The sequence below is a fragment of the Sylvia atricapilla genome, chromosome 13 (assembly GCF_009819655.1).
Source record: "Sylvia atricapilla isolate bSylAtr1 chromosome 13, bSylAtr1.pri, whole genome shotgun sequence".
NCBI classification, from domain to species: domain Eukaryota; kingdom Metazoa; phylum Chordata; class Aves; order Passeriformes; family Sylviidae; genus Sylvia; species Sylvia atricapilla.
This window is the reverse complement of record NC_089152.1, coordinates 3,684,801-3,704,808: the sequence shown is the minus strand read 5'-3', so window position 1 is coordinate 3,704,808 and position 20,008 is coordinate 3,684,801. Positions and strand designations below refer to the sequence as shown.

Here is a 20,008-nt window from a genome sequence, read left to right as displayed (position 1 = left end):
CCTGGGGAGATGAGAAAGGCTGAAATGAGTCACTCCTCGTCTTTTTTGTCTAATTTGGTAGATAATACAGGGTGTGATGCTTCACTGCCTCCTCGCTGAGTTCCAGGCAGTCAATGAAAGGATCCAGCTGGATCCAGCCCTTATATGGTGCAAAATGAGGCCGGGAGAAGCGGGCGCAGGGACGCGCAGGCTGCAGCGCCTCGGCCTGAGGTGAGATCTTCTTCTGCTGGCCACAGCTTCAGCGCTGTGACACGAGGTCAAAACTGGAGGTGCTCCACTTCAAAGTAGTGTTATGAAGCGGCATTTGACACCTTATATAAACATCAGCCCAGCCACAGTGCGGTAACAGCAGCAGGCGAGCGGCAAATGCAGAAATCCCCCTGGGGAGGAAAGCAGCCGGGGCTGTGAGGGGAGCGCAGGACGAGCCCCAGCAGTGCGCCCACAACGCCAAGGAATGGCATGGGCAGAGCAATGCTGGGGCTCCCTGAGCAGGGCTGGCCGCCTCACTGAACAGGGTTTCGTTCTCCGGGAAGGATTTGGCTCCGTGACTTGACATCCCACGCCAGGCCTTGCTCCCTGAACTCGACTTCCCTGAACTCCATGAGCTCGACTTTTCTTCCCGAGCCCGGCTTTGCTCCCTCAAAAGGGCTTTGCTCTCTGAACGAGGCGTTGCTCCGCGAGCAGAACTTGGCTCCTTAAACCGGGCTCCACGCCCTGGGGCGGGCTCCGCTCCATAAAACGGGCTCCGCTCCTTAAGCCGGGCTCCGCTCCTTAAACCGGGCTCCGCTCCTTAAGCCGGGCTCCGCTCCTTAAACCGGGCTCCGCTCCTTAAACCGGGCTCCGCTCCCTGAGGCGGACTCAGATTCCCGCGCAGGAATTCGGCGGGAGCCGCCAGGAGTCCGGCAGGGGGCGCTGCGGCGCCGCGGGGCGGGGCTGAGGGGCGGAGCCAGGGCTGAGGGGCGGGGCCGAGGCTGGGGGCGGGGGCTGGGCTCAGGGGCTGGGGCTGGGCTGAGGGCCGCGGGGGCAGCGCTGAGGGGCGGGGCCAGTGCTGAGGGGCGGGGCCGGGGCCGAGGGGCGGGGCCAGGGCTGAAGGGCAGTGCCGAGACTGAGGGGCGGTGCCGAGACTGAGGGCCGAGGGGCGGGGCCGGGGCTGAGGGGCGGGGCCAGGGATGAAGGGCAGGGCCGAGGCTGAGGGACGGGGCCAGTGCTGAGGGGCGGGGGCCAGTGCTGAGGGGCGGTGCCGAGACTGAGGGGCGGGGCCAGTGCTGAGGGCCGAGGGGCGGGGCCGGGCCGGCGCCGCGCGCACCCCGCAGAGCCGCGGCAGCCCCTCAGCGCCCGCAGCCCCGGGGCCACCGCGCCCCGACCCCGCGGCCCCGGCAAGATGTGGCGGCGCTGGGAAGCGGGATGGGACGAGAAGAGGGAGCTGCAGGAGCTCAACTCCCGCCTGCGGGTCTTCGTGACCCGCGTGCGGGAGCTGGAGGAGGAGAACCGTTTTCTGGCGCGGGAGCTGGCGGAGCTGCGGGAGCAGGAACTGATCGGGCTCCAGGTCCCCGAGCAGGAGCTGGCCTGGCTGCGGATGCAGCTGGAGGAGCTGAGCCGGGCGAAGCTGGAAGCGGAGCTGGAGCGGGACGGGCTGCGGCGGGAGCTGGAGGAGCTGCGGGCGCTGGGCGCGGAGGTGCTGGGGATGCGGCGGCGCCTGGAGCCCGAGCTGGCCGGGCAGCAGGCGCTGCTGGAGCGGCTGCGGGGCGAGTGCGTGGCCCTGGAGGAGCTGCTGCTGGAGCTGCAGGCCGAGCACGGCCACATGGCGGAGCGGCAGCGGCGGGAGGCGGTGGAGATGCGTGAGCTGCGGCTGAACCTGGCCGCCTTGCCTCCCCCCCTGGCCGGGCTGAGCCTGGAGGAGCTGGAGGAGACGTACGAGATGCTGCTCAACCAGAGCTGCCGGGAGACCCTGCTGCGCTACCAGGAGCAGATCCAGGTGCTGCAGGAGCAGGAGGCGCAGCGCAACCGGGAGAACCTGGATCTGCTGCGGGAGGAGAGCCGGCAGTGCCGGCAGCACCTGGAGGATCTGCACCGCCAGGGCCAGGAGCTGGTCGCGCTGCGGGAGCGGCTGGAGCAGGAGATGCTGGCCCTGCAGGACCGCCACGGCGCCGAGCTGGAGGAGTACCAGGTGAGTGGCACATGGCCCTCGGTCCCGGGACTGTCCCGCTTCCCTCTCGGCCCCCGGTGCCTGTTTTGGGGCTCCCCTGACACTCCTTCTGCCACTCCCTTCAGTTCTGGTCCATCGCGCGATGTGAGCCCGAGTTTCCCGTCTCTGCTCCGGGAGATGCTAAACCCCTCTGACTCGGTGTGCTCCGAGGCTTGCCCATCCCACTTCGCCTCCCGGCAGTGGGTTTTCCCCGGGCTGGAAGAGGAGGTGTCCCAGAGGAGCCTTTTGTGCTGAGCCCTTCTCTGTGTGGGGCGGGGGTCCCTTGGAGCCCCCCGGGGAGGGTTCGGGGAGAGCTGGGTGCAGGGGGGTCAATCAGAAGGGACACAGTGACCCTGAGGACATCATCCCGGTGACAGGTGCTCCCTTCCCAACCTGCCCTCGGCAAGTGCCCAAGAGCACGGAGCAGCACACGGGATTGCCAGGGCTCCTGGCAGCAGCGCTCGGGACACGGAGCGACAAATGAACCGAGTCCCGGGGCCCTGGGACACGGCCCTGAGGCTTGAGGGGGGCCTCTGGTCCCAGTCAGAGGAATAATCTGAAACTTCTCCGTTTCACACTCATTCCGGTGTGCCTGGAGCCTCGGGAAAAGCTTGCGGTCCCAGGCGTAGAAAACTTTGAGTTGTGCGGAGGCGAGATGTTGAAGGTGGATGTTGGTGTGGGGGGTTACAGCATCTGCAGCTGAGGGTTTATCTGCTGTCAGGATGATGTTTGGTGTGATGTGCAATCCCCCTGGGCGTGGGAAGGGATCAGCTCCTGCCGGAACAGCGGAGTATCCGCTCGTCCAGCTCGGAGTGGAGAGCACACATTAGATCATGCAGCCCATCGATCCATTTCCTGAGGGCGACATTTCTTTTGTTCATTGTTAGACCCTTTATTCACACCCTGCTGGAGCTCGGTGTGTGCCTGAACCCCGTGTGCTTTGTCCAGCTTTGTGTCCAGCAGCCCTGGTAGATTATGGAGGAACTGGCAGTGGGAAGGGACTGGGACCTGTTGCTGTGTGTGTGTCTGGTTTTCGTACTCTGCCAGATTGTTTGGAAGTTGCATAGTTTGCAGATGCTGTGACCTGAGACAGATTAGGTATGTAAGAAGGAATTGGAAAGGCTTTTGACTTTCAAATATTTTTCTTTCCATTTTTGACGGGACAGTTCATTCTCGCAATCACATATGTAAACTTTCCCAAAGCTGTAGAAGACGATATAGGTAAATCCCTCGTTAATTAAATCTATCCAACTGTCAAACCAGGTGAAAATGTGAAGAATAAAGAAACCTCTTCATTTTTTCCTTTTTATATCTGAAGTTTCTTGGATTTCCAAAACATGTCCTTCTTGCTGTCTATATTTTTATTAGGGACTTATAATGAAAATCATCATTGCTCCAACCGAAAACCTCTAAACATGGAGTAAAGAGAGCATTTTGTATAGCTCGCTGTCCATGCCACAAGTTTTTCTTCTAAAGCCAGTGAGAATGGCTTTGGTTTAACTTTTTCAGCTCAGCAAGGTGTTTTTAAGCAAGTTATCTCTGTGTCTGGTTGTATTTTTAAAGAATTTTCTTTGAAAGAGCAACTGGAGAAACCCACTATAGAGGACAGCAATCTATTGCAGGAGTCAGATAACCAAAATCAATGGATGCCCTTGAATGGTCCTGATTCAATGCCCCAAAATGGATTGTTATTTTGACACCAACATCACAGACTTCTCTGTTACTCTCATGGATATTTGGCATCTTTAGATTTTACAGGAAAAATAGTTTCAAATCTTAGTAATACAAAAAAAAAAAAAAAAAAGAAAAAAGTGTGTTGAAAATATCTGACCATTTTCAGCAGAAATTAAATATTATCTAGATGCATATTCAAATGTGTCATAAGGTTTAGTAATTTTGGATGGTCTTATGCTTGGATTTTAATGAGAAAGGCCTTTTTGCAGTTGCCAGTCTCCTGTACATGAGAAATAAAATCTTTTGCTCACATCCAGGAAAAAAAAAATACAGAATGCGTAGGAGCAACTGTTTCAGGTTTCGTTCTTGAGATCAAAGCTTTTTTTTCTCCCTCATTTCTTTTACTGATTGAAGTATGTTCAGCATGGGTTTTAAACTACTCTTTAAAGAGCATCAGTTCCATGCTTATTTATTGTAGAGTGTCATGTAGAAATTATATGTATGTACAGATTAAAGTCAAGTTATTATTGTTCATTGCAGCTGCAATGGCAATTAGATTTAATCATATTTTCCATATATCATCCAGTTGCCTTATATGTTCATCTTTGCCTCCTGAAGTGCCCTTATCCTCACTGAAGCTCTCCGCAGTGTTAAATAGAAATAGGTATTTGGAGTTATATTGTAGCTGAACCAGGCAGGCAGTAAATCACACACTGGAAAATTTTCACTGGTCCTGAGTGCTAAAGGGATGAACTCAGTAGGCCTCTTACTTCCAGAATTTTAGCTGTGTGCTATGAGAATATTGATGCAAAAACCCTGGTGGTTTGAAAACCCTGAATTATTTGGGTGTAAAACCCTCCATGGCCCATTCTGCTGCTCTGAAATGAGGCAGATATTTTTCACTGATAAGAGTGGGTTTAATCTCCATTCCTGTGCCAGTGTTGTGAGCTCGAGAGAAGGAGAAAACATATTGTCAAATGCACATTTAATGTCGATATGTCATGTGCCTTTTTCAGTGTACCATTTTGAGCCAGCCAAGTGCAGTGTGAGTTCCTCCCCTGCTGAGCCACTGAATGAGCTTTGGGATCAGTAAATAGTACCAGATGGAAAGGGCTGGGGCCTGGAATCCTCTATTCCCTCAGTAGGTACTGCTTGGACAACCCAAGTAAATTCTTTCCCCTATACTGCCCTTCTAAAATTTCCCAGTGCTGCCGGGAAAGGAGCGTATGAAGGGTGAGAAAACAGTTTCTATTCTGTTACTTAGTCCTAGCAGGACATCACTGGGATTTGGGGGCTGTGATTGATGTGGCTGGGAAACAGACCTTTCCAAGAGAGTCCTGTGTGAAGAAAACACAAGATCTGCCAAGTAGGGGTTACCTTTTGCAAAATGGGTTTGTTGGCTCGCAGTCTCCTGAACTCTGATGGATTGGTTTCTGTGCTTTTTGGCGTGCTTGGAGACAGGACTTGGGACCAGTTGTCTTCTGCTTTATGTTGGAGCATCAGTGGTGGAGGGCTGGGTGACTGGCTGTCTGCCACCCAGTCTATGGAGTGTCTGCTCCTGCTGGAATTAATTCCTTTGGAACTACTGCACAGCTGGCTGAGTTATGTGGCCCCTTATGGTAATCATTAGCTGCAGCTCTTGGATCCCCAGTGCTCTCCAAACCCAGGTGGCTTTTCAAACCCAGACCCCAGAGACCTTGGGGTGAGGGACTGAAGCTCCTGTGGTTTTATTTAGATAGGTTTGAACAGCCCCCATCTTTCAGAGCTCCCCACACTATAGTCCAGTGTGGAAATTTACTTTACCAATTTTTTTCTGAGACTGCAGCATTTTAAAGCTCTTTTTAAGGGATGTATATGCATGTATAGGTTATTCTGTGTTTAATCGTGGAGGCAAGAACCATCTGGATCATTTAACTTTTGTGTCAAAGCTCTTAGGGACTGGTTTTCTCCTGCAGCTTCTGCTGACTCCTGGTTCTGTTGCACCCTGGCCATTCTTGCTGGGTAGCCTTTTCCTTTTAAAACGGGGCCTGGTATTTTTCTTCCCTTCTCAGCTCAGGATTGTCCATTGTGCCTGTGCTGCTCTTGAACAGGATTGTTACCTCAGAGCTGCTAAAGGTCTGCGTGGCCACGGGATGGTGCCTCCACTGGGTTTGTGGTGCTCTTTGAGATATGATCTGTCTTCTGCCATAAAAAGGGAATTTAAAGTACACTGAAGACTGGAGGCAAGGGACACATCAGTGTAATCATTTAGCAAGACCTGCAAAGGCACATGAAGAAAGAGATTTATGTATTATATAGAGAACTGTACCCACATGTATAGGCAAATATAGGCAGCTTCTCTCATAGAGCTTTCTTTTTAGTTTTACTTAAAAAACCCCCAAAACTATTAATATTTGACATGCCAGCACTTTATATTCTTAGTTCTTACTTCTGCCTAGCACATCATGCTGGCATTAACAGCAGAGTCCCCCGCTGTATCTTCATTTTATGCCACTGTTCATACTGTGATACTGGAGCACTTGCTGCCTGTAAGTGATATATTTTGAATTTTTTTAAACTAAACCATCAGTGCCTTGATTTTCCAGTTTGATTGCAAAGCAGTTGTCAGGATGAAATGTAAAATATACTGCTGTGAATTCCTGTTCAGTGCTGTACATGTGTATGAGGTTTTGCTCTGTAAGTGACATTTCAGAGTTCCTGCATAGTGCAGAGTGACGTGAACAAAACAGAATTGGGCTTTTGTTGGTATTTAATTTTTGTCTTCCCAGCCCCCAGAATAAAGTGCAATCTATAGTATATTAGTTAGCAAGGTTCAATTTGATATAAATATAAATATAAATTATGATAATTCACCCTTCATGTGAGGGATAACACTGGTGATTAAAGCACTTTCTACTCTTTCCTTCCTTCTGCCATTTAGTGCAAATATATATACCCTTATATATTCAGTTATGCTGTATTAGGTCATCCACAGTTACTGAGATGAAAATGAGCAACCTTTCATCCATTTTCTGAGCAGCAGTCAGGACAGAGCTGGGCAGACCTCAAAGCAGGTATCCAAATGCTGTAGAAAACTTGAAGGAACCACTGAAGGTTCATCTTTTACCTTGTGGGCGCTGTGAGCATCTTCAGATGCTCAAATTCCAAAACTGGTTTGAACACACACAGTGTGTGGAACTGAAAATACTGATAAGGTTCTCATGGCAAAGCAATTCCTGAAATTTCTGATCTCAGGTGTGATTTAAGCATGTCATAAAATGACCAAATGAGTCACATATATGTCTCATAAAGGATATTTTCCTTGCTTTGTGTGCTTAATAACTTTTATACAGGGCATCTGAATGGGGTTTTCTGAAATATTTGACCAGCTTAGTAAGGCATAAAATGAATTCAGCATAAAACTTCCTTCAGGAACAATTTTACCTTGTATATGGGGAGGTCACAGAGCTGATTTCTTCTGGTTTTTGAAACAGTAGAATATTGATGTATTTTTGTGTCAAATTTTTTTTTTTTGAAATTAAGAATTTTATGTTTTAAGGCATTCAAATGTACAGATTTTTATGTTCTTTCAAAAACTAAAAATACTTTGTTTCTGTTCAGAGAATAATTGATGCCCTGGAAGAAGAAAAGCAGTTCCTGACCATGTCAATCACAGATTACCTGAGGGACTACCAAGAACTCCTGCAGGTGAAAGCAGGCCTCATCCTTGAAATTGAAACCTACAGGTAAGATTTGTGGTCACACTCTATTGTCTAGACAGAGGATAATTTAAATCCCTTTTTATAGGTACAGGAGCCCCATTTGTCCTCTTTCCAGCATTTAAAATATAAACAGTGACTTTGGGAGTCTCAAGGCTCTAAAGCCAATATAATCCACAGGAATTCTATTGACTTGGTACAAATGGAGTGGTGTGTAAGAAACCAAGTGGATATCTGATTGATGGGAATTTTTGGGACAATATTTGGTTACAAGCTGAGGAGACAATATCCCTAAATGGCAGTCAATAAAACTTGAGGTTATGCAGTTGCCATCAACTTACCTGGCACATTTCATTGTTTAAATCTGTTGATTAGTGACCACCCACAGCACTGATGTAAGCAGTGAGTTCCTCATCGTTGTTGCTGCTGTGGGATGGTGGAAAGATTACAGAAAAGTCTGTTTGATTAAGTCCTGGCTTTCTCCAGCCTCGATTTGTTATGAAAACATGTTTAGATCAAGTGTGAGATAACAGCAAACAACATCTCTGCTAATGAATCTTCAGGACTGTGCCTCTCTCCAGGCACTAAGTAGTTGTGGAGTTGAAAAGCCAGAGTAATTGTCTTGTCTGGAGAATCATAATGTACATGGCACAAAACTGATTTGGAATGAAAAAAAATCCTAAATAACCCAAAACTGATGAACTGGAGGAAGATCCTTCTTGTAATGATGTGTTTTTTCTACAAATAGCACAATATTTTCAACAAATTTCGTTGAGATACTGATCTTCAAATACAGAGAAATGTGCAAATTCTTACTGAGCAAAGGAATAATTTGCAAAAATTTAATGTCAGGCTACTTCTGTATTTTTTTAAGGAGACTGCCTCTGTCTTTACCTTGTCTGCATTGGGTGCATTATTAATATTCAACCTGTGTAAATAGACAGGGTATTTCCAGTTCAATATAATATATGCTGCTGTGTCCTGAAGCATTAATGCTGTGTCCTGAGTGTGAACCAGTAAGTCTGGGTAAAGATAGCACCAGCTGAATCATGGGTGAGGTGTGTGGACTATCAATCCACTGATGCATATGAAATGTAATTTCAGTTGCATAACTGAAAATATAAGAATGATATAATTCTGAGTAGCTTGATAAAGAGCAGCGAGCAGAGAGTATCTGTCTTCATGAAAGAGCACCAAGAGTCTATTCAAGATGCCTTGAGAATGTCTGCAAGGGGGCACAGACCGAGGCTGGTTTCTGGGTGAGATAAAATCACAGTGTGGGACAAGTATCTGCAGTCACTTGATAAGTGACAGTGCCTTGGTGTTTGTTGGTGGAGTGGGATCCTGTGATCCTTGGGAAGGCAATAGTGTCTGGAGCACTCTGGAAGTGGTGGCCAGTTTGATCTTTACCTCTGTGTGTTAATTCTGTTAACGTTGCTAAAAAACATGATTCTTCTGAATTTAATCCCAGCTCTGTTGTTGACTTTCACTGTTGTCATTAAACTTTCTCCCTTGGTTTATTCATCTGCAGAACAGGATTAGCACTGTCACAACAACAGAACGATCAGAGTTGTTTTGATGATTAGTATTTATCCAGAGCTAGGAATGATAATGCCCAGATATTCAGTTGTTTGAAAACCTTGTAAGCCCATGAAATTCTGGAACTTCTCCAGAGTTGTGTCACTGATTATCTGAGCATTATTGGTTTGTCTGAGGATTCCCTGCCCTGGTTAATGAAGGGAGAACGACTCAGCATCACCTGCAGTGTGTTTGTTGTCCAGTTAAAAAGCTCATTGATCTGTAGGGTTTCTTCATCTGATGGTTGTGAATGCAGCTTGTGTTGCTGATGGCCTTGGCAAGGCAGATATCAGTGGAAAAATGAGCATTTTTCCCATTAAAGATGATCTTTAGATAAAAACAAGAGAATGGGCCTTGCTACAGATGAAAAACATGCAAATCCCAGCAAACAAAATTATTTTAAAATATCAGGAGCTGAAAAGTGATTGGTTTGTGTTTTTATATTTATGCAGTTTTACCTATTCCTCTTTTCTTCCTTTGCTGCCTTTATTCAAGAAAATAGTTCCTCCCTTCTTGTGTGTCTCTATCTTGTGCCAGGGGACCCAGGCAGTAAGGTTGAGAAGGAGAATTCTGGACAGCTCCCTCATGTACTTTTTCAAATCCTATTCCTCTCCCAGGGCCTGTGAACGCAGCTTCAGTGGGTTTTCACAGAGGATGCTGGCACATACCCTTGCTTATGCATACTGGAAACAAAACCTATTCACACTCAGCCCAACATCCTGAACTTTCCATGGAGGGATTCCCACAAAGGCCCTGGCATTTCCTTTCCTCCTGGCCTCATAGGTTAAGGGTGTGGTAGCTGGTCTTGGGGCCTTCTTTGTGCCCCCCACCCTGTGTTTTCTCTGTCTCACAACTCCTACAGTTCTGTTACAAGGTCGGTTCTTTCCATTAGTCACTGCTCCTGCAGTGGGAAGAAGGATCACTGTTGTAAGGAACACCCTTCCTTGAGCTCCAAGTGTGTTTCCTCTCTGGCTCTGCTCACCCTTCCTGCTCTGGGAGCTGAGATTCACTCAGGCAGTGGAATATGTGTCTTGTGTGGCTTTGTGAAGTTTACACCTCATGGGAGTCTTCATTCCTACACCCTCTTCTCACTGTTGGAGTAAATATTTATCAAGTGTTTCACAGGTTTGTTCTGTGTCCTTAGAACCCTTCAAAACCGCAACTACTCAACTATGCTTAAGTTTTATTTCCTGGAAGAAGTGGTGAATTACTCACCCTGAAACTTTTGGTTTTAAAAGGAGATAGAAAACATGCCTAGAATCTGAATTACTCTCAGGCCTTTCTCCTTAGCTAGCAGAAACTTCTCTTCACAAAGCAGAGGCTGCCCAGAGCCTGTACCAATAGGTTCAGGAGGTTTTCTGTCCTCTGTAAAATATGTTGTTGTTGAAGGGTAAAATGTTTCACTTTGCAATTCCAGTGTTGTGCAAGTGTTCTGTTCTGAAGCACCAAAGGCTACAAAACCTTTTTCTTTTTTATTTCCATGGTCATTGTTAGGATCTCTGAACACATTGGTCAGGTGGAATTTCCAGTTGTGTTCTTCCATCAACACTTCTCACCCTTATCACGCTTTCCTCTCACAAAATCATCAGTATTAAGGTGAAGGAATCATCAGCATTGAGGTCTTCTGAGCTGCTCACCACAGCTTTTTCAGTCAATCTCATTATTTACCCTTCATAACTTGCACCATCCAATAGGTCCCAGTCCTGTGTGGGTTTTATTTTGAGAACACACTGGGTTTTCAACCCCCAGGGAATTTCACATGCTGTTCTTCACACTCCTTGTCCTCCCATCCTGTGATGGAAAAAGGATGTGGAGTGGCCTTGACCCCCACTCCTGGAGAGCTGCGTTTTTTAACTCCTTAGCAAAAACCCAGGATAGAGAGGATGGCCAACTGCCCCATCTGAGATTTTGGGGGTTCTGTAGTTGAAACAAGGTCATTACTGTCCTGAATGACCATAATAAAATGTGCACTACGTCCTTTTGTTCTCTCTCCCCACCCCAACCACTTTATCTCCTCCTGCTGCTTTCAGGGGCTGGTTGTTTCTGTTGTCACCCAGCACAGGCTGATGAGCACGTCCCTGCTAACTTCAGATAAATGACATTCATAATGAGATGAGCTAACAGTGCAGTTGGATTATTTTCTGGTAACACCTAAATTAAGTGTTAACAAAATGGGAATATATGTCATCTGGGACCTGATTTCCAGGAAGTAGCTGACATGGGTTTGTTTTTTTTTTTTTTTTTTTTTAGATGAGTGATGCTTGGGGCAATGTTTTCTTTATTACTACTATGAGTGCTTAAAAGTTCATACAATTTAAATTAATTCTTGAGGCAGTTTAAGTTTAAAAGCAGACCTTACCACCAAGAGGTTTTTATTAGGAGAAGATGCAGAGGATAGAGAAGCAAAATGACTTGCATCAAGTCCAGCTATGGTCAAGCTGAGAGGCACAGCCTGAGTTTGCTGGCTCAGTACAGTCCCCTGCCCTTCCTCCTGCCAGTTTAGTTACCCAAGCTCAGTTTAACATTTTCTTGGTTTCCTGATAAGCTTGAGGTCACACATATTATGAAGCGTCCAGTAAAATACTGATTCTCTGTCCAGTTTTACAGAGGTTTCAGGAAGCTTTGCCTTTCACTTTCAGTAGTAATACTTCAGATCCAGCTTTTCTGTGGACTGCTGCCCTTTGCCATATACAGTTACCTCTTGGAACTTATTTTTAGTGACTTCATAGGTTGCTGCAGCAACTGAACAACTGTTGTTTTAACAGCAGCCAGAAATCCTTAGTCAAACTCCCCACATTCCTGCTTTCCTTGGTCATGGTTAACACTTTCACTGCCAGCTCCTGGAGGTGTTTCTGCAGCATCCCCACAAACTTCTCTGGCATGTCCATCAGAGCAATTTGTTTGGCACTCACTGCTTCATGAGATCAGATGTTTGGTCTTGGGAACATTATATGTGTTGAAGGGATCTAATTCCTATAAAGATAAAGAAAGATAAATTTCTTTTAGTGTGGGTTTTTTCGACTCACAAAATAGAAGGAAAGATGCCCATCTGAGCCTGTTTTAGATAGTTCTAACCAGGCTTTTCTTCTGGATCTAGACAAATCCATGACAACAAAGAAATCCTTGCTGATGATATTTTCCAATGCCAAAGTGATCAGTCATGGGAAGTATGAAATACCCAGGTGATGCTTAAAACACTTGCTTTGTTAGTTTTGACATAAATGTCCAGCAGAGGTGTTTATACCCCAATCCTAACTGGGTTTCAGCTCGTGCCCCAGGGAGCCAGAAGCCTTGGCTATCACAGTCCTCCAGCCTTACCCTTGCCAGCTTTGGTGCTGCAGCTGTGTCTTATCAGTGCAGAACATCTGGCATTCCCAAACCCAGAAATGTAACTGCCTGGCAGAAGTGAACTGAAACCCTCCCGAGTCACTGTGCTGGTTGTAACATTCCCTTGCACAGGCACAGAACCTGACACTGCATTTCCAGGCTGCTGCACCAGCATTTCCTGGAAGTACTGGAGCTGCTGGAGTGTCACTGCCAAAAAGGAGGAGGGCTGAGGAACAGGGACAGACAGAGGCATCATTAAAGGAAACCAAGCAGTTTCTGTCACGGAGAATTTTCCTACTCCTTTTTTGTGAAATGTGTTGTGCTGATTTCCAATGGGATAGGAACTAAGAATAGTTAATTAAACACTGTATTTTTTTTCCTCCAGCACTGTGTTTGACAGTAGAAGTTATACTTTCATTCATTTTTCATTTGAAAATGATAGAACTTGCTGATCCTGCTGTGACAGTTCCCTCAAATCACACTGCAACACCACATTTACTACTCTTTTACAAACACGAAATTTGCTGCATTTTTTTTTTCATTTTTGCCTTTTCTTTATAAAACAAGATGTTTTATAAAGAAAAAGAAAAGAAGCTGTGGCTGCCCCATCTCTGGAAGTTTTCCAGGTCAGGTTGGATGGGGCTTGGAGCAACCTGGTCTGATGGAATGTGGCAACTACGGGATAATTGATTCAATTTCTAAGGCTTACAAATGTAAAATATTATGCTCATTGTTCCCAGTATTTTAAAGAAATGCCTTTTGTGTTTTGCAGAGCTTTGTTAGAAGGAGAGAGCAAGCCATGGATTATATGGAGAGAAGAGTATGCAGAAAAATTGCCTCAAGGTAAAATATTCATATTTAAAAATTAATTTTGAATGAAATTAAATATAACTTGAAATTATTATGTTGTAGTGTTCCTGAAGTATATTTTTATGGGTGTATTGCCAAGTGAATATTGAATTAGTTTTGAGTGTTAATATTTTAAATCAACATATTGCTCTTCTATATGAGATACCTCGGAAAATCATGGCTTGAGTGGAGAATGTAGGGAGTGATGTTCTGTAGCTCTGAAGAACTTTTGGATGCCCATAGGTCTTAAAAGAGTTTTGAAGTATAAAGCAAGATGTGTTTAACAGAACACGTAGTTAAAACCATGGAGTTCATCATCCTGAGGCATTGTGAGTGTTAAATAGTTCATGTGGGTTTAAAGAGATATTTTAGCAGAGTAATGAAAGACAAATCAAAGACTTACTAAACATAAAGATACCATTTCTATCTTAGGAGCTGCAAATCTCTGGAGGCTGTGAGAGTATATGAGGGAAGTATCACTATTTACTTGCCCTGCTCTTATATTCTTCCCTGTGTATCTACTCTTGGTCCCTGCAAACAGGATTTTAGATAAGATGGACCTTCACTGTGGCTGCTGTGGCCATTGTAATTAATAACAGGATTAATCTGGATTATACTGATGAGTTTAACAAGGTGGGGTCATTACTGTAGTCCCAGAGGACATTTGAAGGCTGTTGTGTAGCAGGAAATCCAACAGGCTCAGGTCTAGGCTCACACGGATCTGCCTGTGCTGTTAAATTGTGAGCACTGTGCCTGGGTCTGGAGAGCACAGCTTGGATCTGGACTAGCCAGTCCTTCTGCAGACCATGCTCCAGCATATTCACACAGCAGGGAAGGAATTACAGAAATAATGCAGGAGACACTACCAAAGGTCAGAGGAGATGTAGCTTTTCAGGAGTAAGAGATGTGAGTAGTGCAGTACTGGTTGGTTTTAACTGTCAGATATTCCTGGCACATTGTATTAATTTCTATAGGTGGAGCCTGAAAGGTTCTTTATTTCTCCCCATAGTTGTGCTTTACTGTGTGGCTGTGAAGGGTTGTATTTGTGTTTGCAGTTTCCAGTATGTGGTGGCAGGTGTTCCATTAAGTGGCCATAGGAACTAAGAAACTTCAGGCCACTCAGGCTAATGAAGAAAAAACCCAGCCTCTGATATTAGCATATATTATTTAATAAGAAGTTGTAAATGAGCATCAGTATCAATACAAAAAGTGTGATTCCTCAATAAATGCCACAATTCCCAGTAGTGCACAACAGGTAAAATCAGCAAGATCTTGCAACTTGAGAAAAAGCTTTGCTTTCAGCTTTAATGTAATTTATGCATAGACTTAATTAACAGACAAAACCTACAGGAATGCCTTTACAAAGCTTCATTGAAAATGAAGACATTATTTCTTTCAAAAAACATAGTGCATGTTTTCTTAGTTCATGCCTTCTATTTGATAGCATTTTAGATACAAACCATTATTTTAATGCTTGGTCGCCTGTGCTCTCTTTGCAGAATTTATAAACACTTCATATAACTACACTGATATTTACTCCACTTATCAAGAAAGAAATAGAAATAAAGCTTCACCAGCTGCCAGGATCACTGACACGAGGCACAGAATGCCAGTGACAAATATGAGCAGCTCTGCACGTTTCTCAGCTCACTCCACACAGGCTGGATCACACACAACAGGGGGAAGAACTTTTGGAAGTGACCTGCTTGCTTCAAAGTATCGCCCTTCAACAACTGTCACAAAGGATGAGAGGATTGTAACAGACCACAAAGAACTAAGAACATTTACTCCAGACTACAGCAGCTGGAGAAGCACCGAAATGCAGCAAAAGAGGATTCCAGAAAGAAAGAAAACAGAAGTTACAACTTCATCCACAGTATCTTTTTCGAAAGAATCGGCGCACACTGAAAGATCAGACAAGGACCACAAGCCTGAGGCTGAAAATGCAAGAACAAAACCAGGCTTCACTAGATTTCCAGCTTATGAGCTGATTACCAATGCAAAACCCTCTAAATATGAAGAAACTATCATTGAAACTCGGACCATACTAAAAGACAAAACAGGAGGAAGCAAACCAACTGATGAGAAGACATCTCTGCTGAAGGAAAAAGATACACTGGAGAAACAAAGAAAGGATGAGAAAAAGAAAACAGATGAGAAATCTTTTGTAGAAGAAGGCGTCGATTTTGGGAGGAAGACTGAGCAGAGAAAATATACCCGTGAGGAAGTTAGCCAGAAGGTAACAGTAACAGGGAGTGATATTTCTGCTGCAAGAAGTTTGAAAAGTGAATCAACAAAAAGAGATGCAACTGTCACCTCAGAATCAAGAAGCAAAGACGCCATTGAGGTACCAATCAGTATTGACAGGCCTGCTCCTGACAAAGGACCTCAGAGAATGAAAGAAATAAGGGTACAAGGTGTTAAAACTTCCATAGGAAGAGAAACAGATGACCATGTAACTCAATCTGCTGAAACTCGCCAAGTGAGGATTTCAGAAGCAGAGTCCAGTCTGGAAGGTCAAGAGCAAATTAGGGATGGAAGCCATAAAACGGGAACTCTGCCAACAGAAAACATAGCAGAGAATATTGTTGCTGACATTCTTAAAAGTTTCACACAGTCTTCTAGTTCACAGATGTCAACAGACACCAAAGTGACCTATTTTGATAAGAAAGAACAGGAAGATGAAGGGAAAATAAAGACTGAGTTCACAGTGCAGTCTCAAGTTCAAGAAGACATAGATATTTCTGATAAAGGTGACTTAGGACATCTATCAAATCAGGATGTCAGAAAAGTGATTCGAGAGGGCGTTGAGGGAACTCCTTCCAAAGAGGAGATAGAAGACATTGTCCATCACGGCCTGAAAGGAAGCGAGAGCGGAAAGAACGTGTCTGTGAATGTGGAGATTGTAGAGGAGCCCCTGGATTACACCACCGATGATTTTTCAACACCTTTCCAAGTAGAAGAAGTGGAGGATTCATTCCCTGAGAGGGAGAGGCATTATGGTGAGGAGGAACAGGACGTCACCTTCACGTATGAAGATGTCAAAAAGAAGAAACCGCGCCACGAGAGCTTCACTCGTGTGGAAGAGGTAACCGAGGAGGATGACTCACCTATTGAACAGAAATATTTTGTGTCTGTTCCTGATGATCATCCTGTTATCAGTGAAAAAGATGATGACTCTGTATATGGGCAAATTCACATTGAAGAAGAATCGACTATCAAATATTCCTGGCAAGATGAATTTTTGCAAGGTACACAAAGCAAGAGAGAGGAAGGTGTGAGCTCTCCAGAAGAAACCTATAAAGTGGTGGGGGAGGAAGCAAGTGCCCATATTTTAAAAGAGCATCCTGAAGGTGAAAGATCTCATGTTGAATCTGTTGTTATTGAAAAAGAAATTAAAATCCCCCATGAATTTCAGACTTCGATAAAAGGGCTTTTATCCAAGGAAACAAAGGACCCTAAACATCAGCTGAAGGAAGCTTTGGAGCAGTTAGAGGGCAGCCTCCCAGAAAGTGTCAAGGAGGAGCTCTCTGCATTGACAAAAGACAGCAAAGTGGATGCTAGTAACTTGGCATTTGATATCAAAAAAGTCGATCAGAAAGAGGAGGGGGGCTCAGTGACAATTGTTGCTGAAGTCAATCTGTCCCAGACCCTCAATACTGATGAATTTGATGTCGATCAGCTTGGTGAAGTGATCACAAGCGAGAAGGAGAAGGAGACAATACACTCCCTGAAGAAAGAGAGCTCGGATGGGAGCAATATAGGATTCTCTTCCCACAGTGACAAATACACTCCTTTTGCTGACCAAGAGATCTACAGCTCATCCACGACGAGGCGGAGTGGCGGCACTGGCTACCACACCACTGAGAGGGTCGTTTATGACGGTTCAGATTATACAGAGGCCTCTCACTCATCACAATCAGCTGAGGAGACCAAGTCCCAGAGGCATGTCAGGGTTGGCCCAGCAGAAGCCCAGAGGTTTGAGCAGGTCCTGTATGGAGGGCCTGGTTCTGAAACGCTGGAGCTCAGTGCTACAGAAGATCTTGTTCAGAGAGAGGGACAGTCAGAATTCAGCCAGTCTGTGAAGCACTTTAAACTGGGCCCCAATGAAATCCAAACCACAGAACAAGTAATTTATACAGGCCCTATTACTACAATTGTAGAAGAGATGGATTCTGGAAATCTTTCTCAGAAGGTTTCAACAGACTTCAGCAGGGCCACAAGACGTGTCACAGTAGGATCAAGGCAGGTGACTGAAGAAGTCTCTTTTGGGGGCTCGGGTTCAGACTCTCTGGCCCTCAATAGCTCAGATGGCCTTGCCCAGGCTGAAGGGGCTGTGGATGTCAGCAGATCAATGAGGCACTTCAGGCTGGGCCCAAAAGAGGTTCATACTGAGCACGTCATCTTTGAAGGACCCATCTCCGGGAAAGTGGAGGTCAGCAGCACGAGGGACTTCTCACAGGCAGAGAGTTCAGTCAGACAAATCCAGCTGGGTCCCCAGGGCTTTATGACAGCTGAAGAGATCATCTACCAGGGGCCTGTCTCTGGGCACACAGAAATCACTGAACTGGAAGACCAGACCCTTTCAGGAGGCTCAAGAGCTTTCAGGCACGTTAAAATAAGCCCTGCAGGAACTCACGCTGAGGAAGTGATCTTCTCAGGACCCATTGCCGGGGTGGTGGAAGATCTTTCACAGATAGCAGAGTCATCTGAGAGCAGCAGCTCGGTGAAGCATATTAAAGTAGGCTCCAGGGAAACAGCTTACACTTTCCAAATGGACGTTTCCAACCTGGGTGGAATGTCTGCAGTGAAGAGTGGAGAGCAGCAAGTGGCAATGGTGGTGTCCAACAAGCAAGACCCTTCTGCTGGTCAGCCACAGGTCATCGCTGAAAGCAACCAGCTTGCAGGAAATGAAAGCACAAGAAGTGGCTACGTTCTCTCCAGTTTTTCCCAAGGTCAGGGTGAAAAGGTGGTGGAACAGTCATTTTTTGATCAAACTGTGCAATTGCAAAGAACAGTCGACCAAAGGTCAGACGCTTCTGAAGAGAAGAAAGTCGCTCTTGTCTACCTGGACCATGAGGAGGAAGAGGATGAGGATAATGATAATGATGGACAGTGGTTCTGAAAGGACTCTGCGATGAAGCCTACGTAGCAACTTGTTTATACGTATTTTTTATTATCCTTTTTTTTTAAAGAGAAAAAAAGGGATGGGCAAGCAGTCCAACTATTTAGATTATTAATGGTGGACTGAAAAGTATTGAATTTAAGCCTCTATTCAGCACATTTTATTTTATTAGAAAATTTATTTTTTGAGAGAGATCATGCTATTAATATTTTTTCCTCAGAGTTCTGTGTCTAATACTTTCAGATTTTTCCACCCATAGAGACAGGAATTTGCTACTGGGGAATTGAAAGGATTCTATTTTTGTTTGTTTTATAGCACATCAACTATTAAATGTGTGCTTGAATAGGACTTTTCAAATTATTTTTTCTTAATACTGTATTGTACTTGGTTACTACAATATTACTATGCAATTCTATTTAAGTCTCAAGCTACTAACCACAAATTTAACAGAATATGAGACTAAAGAGTGGTAGTAGCTGATTTTCAGTTCCATTTCTGTGTACTTATATGCAATACCTAATGAATACATTTTAAGAGACAGTTATTACAGCTATAAAATTAAATATGATCCTGTAGGATCAAACTAAGCATTGCAACAATTGACAAAAGTGACATTACTTGTCTAGATTGAATGCAGTGCAAAAAAGAAAGAGCTGCCACTGAGGTAAGAATTTCTCACAGTATTCCAGGTGAGAAATAATGAATTTTATGGTTAGACAGTAGTATATTTAATATCTCTAAAAAGAAAACAAATGTAAAAACTAGACTGGACAGTGTTCCCACTGAGGTAAGGAGAGCTCCTTACAGACTCAGTGGCTGTGTACATTAGTAACCTCAACAGATTTTGCAGTTTTTGGGTTACCTGATACTAGGTATTGCTAAAGGTAAGTGTGAAGTGTCAAACATGATTACATAGTGCCTAATTTCCTAACATGAAATTAGCTGATATGTGTCCTGTTCGAAGGAAACTTCTACAAATGCCATTGGTGACACTTATGATCATTGTGTGTCAGCTCATTCCCAGATAATCCTTTGTTTACAAATGAGATGTCCTTTTCAATCACTCCCCCTGCAAACCCAACCTGAGGTTTGAATTACGTTTTTCTTCCTTTTTTTTTTCTCTCTGAATGTAACATGTGCCTCAGGCCAAAGTTGCCTTCTACTTAAATCGTTTGCAGATAAGCTAATTTCACTTGGATTGCACATTGATTGAAGGAAGGACATAATTTCACTTTATAATTCAGTGACTTTCTCAGTTTGGCTTGGAAGCCAGCACAGCAGCACTGGCTGGCCTGACCTGGGCAGTGCTGGCAGGAGCGAAAATAGCAGCCAAAATATTGTCACTGGGGTGAGAAACACCATACTGGGGAGTGACAGAGAGAGGGGAGAAGCTGCTGTTTGTGCACACACACGCTCACAAACACAACTCCCTGTGTCCCACCTGTGCAGAGCAGACACACTCCTGGCTCAGGGCAGGTGCTGACTCCCAGATCTTTTTTTTCCTGTGGTTATGTAAGCCTATTTTTGTGTGTACTGATCCATATTAGGATCCAGTTAGGCTATCTTAGTCTG

At 45.0% G+C, this 20,008-nt stretch overlaps 1 protein-coding gene across 1 annotated transcript; it reads left to right on the top strand.

The window, feature by feature from the left end:
• Positions 1 to 1,286: 1,286 nt before the first annotated feature.
• SYNM (synemin) lies at positions 1,287 to 18,784 on the top strand. The gene is made up of 4 exons (XM_066328266.1): positions 1,287 to 2,167; positions 7,460 to 7,584; positions 13,235 to 13,305; positions 14,811 to 18,784. The coding sequence occupies exons 1-4, from the start codon at positions 1,382 to 1,384 to the stop codon at positions 18,434 to 18,436; spliced, it is 4,608 nt and encodes a 1,535-aa protein (XP_066184363.1). The 5' UTR covers positions 1,287 to 1,381; the 3' UTR covers positions 18,437 to 18,784.
• The last annotated feature ends 1,224 nt before the right edge of the window (positions 18,785 to 20,008 follow it).

Bases quoted from the DNA above. Each gene is read 5' to 3' on its own strand.
- SYNM (XM_066328266.1), top strand. From the start codon at position 1,382: ATGTGGCGGCGCTGGGAAGCGGGATGGGACGAGAAGAGGGAGCTGCAG. The intron at 2,168-7,459 runs GTGAGTGGCACA...GTTTCTGTTCAG, and splicing joins CCGAGCTGGAGGAGTACCAG to AGAATAATTGATGCCCTGGA. The intron at 7,585-13,234 runs GTAAGATTTGTG...TGTGTTTTGCAG, and splicing joins CTTGAAATTGAAACCTACAG to AGCTTTGTTAGAAGGAGAGA.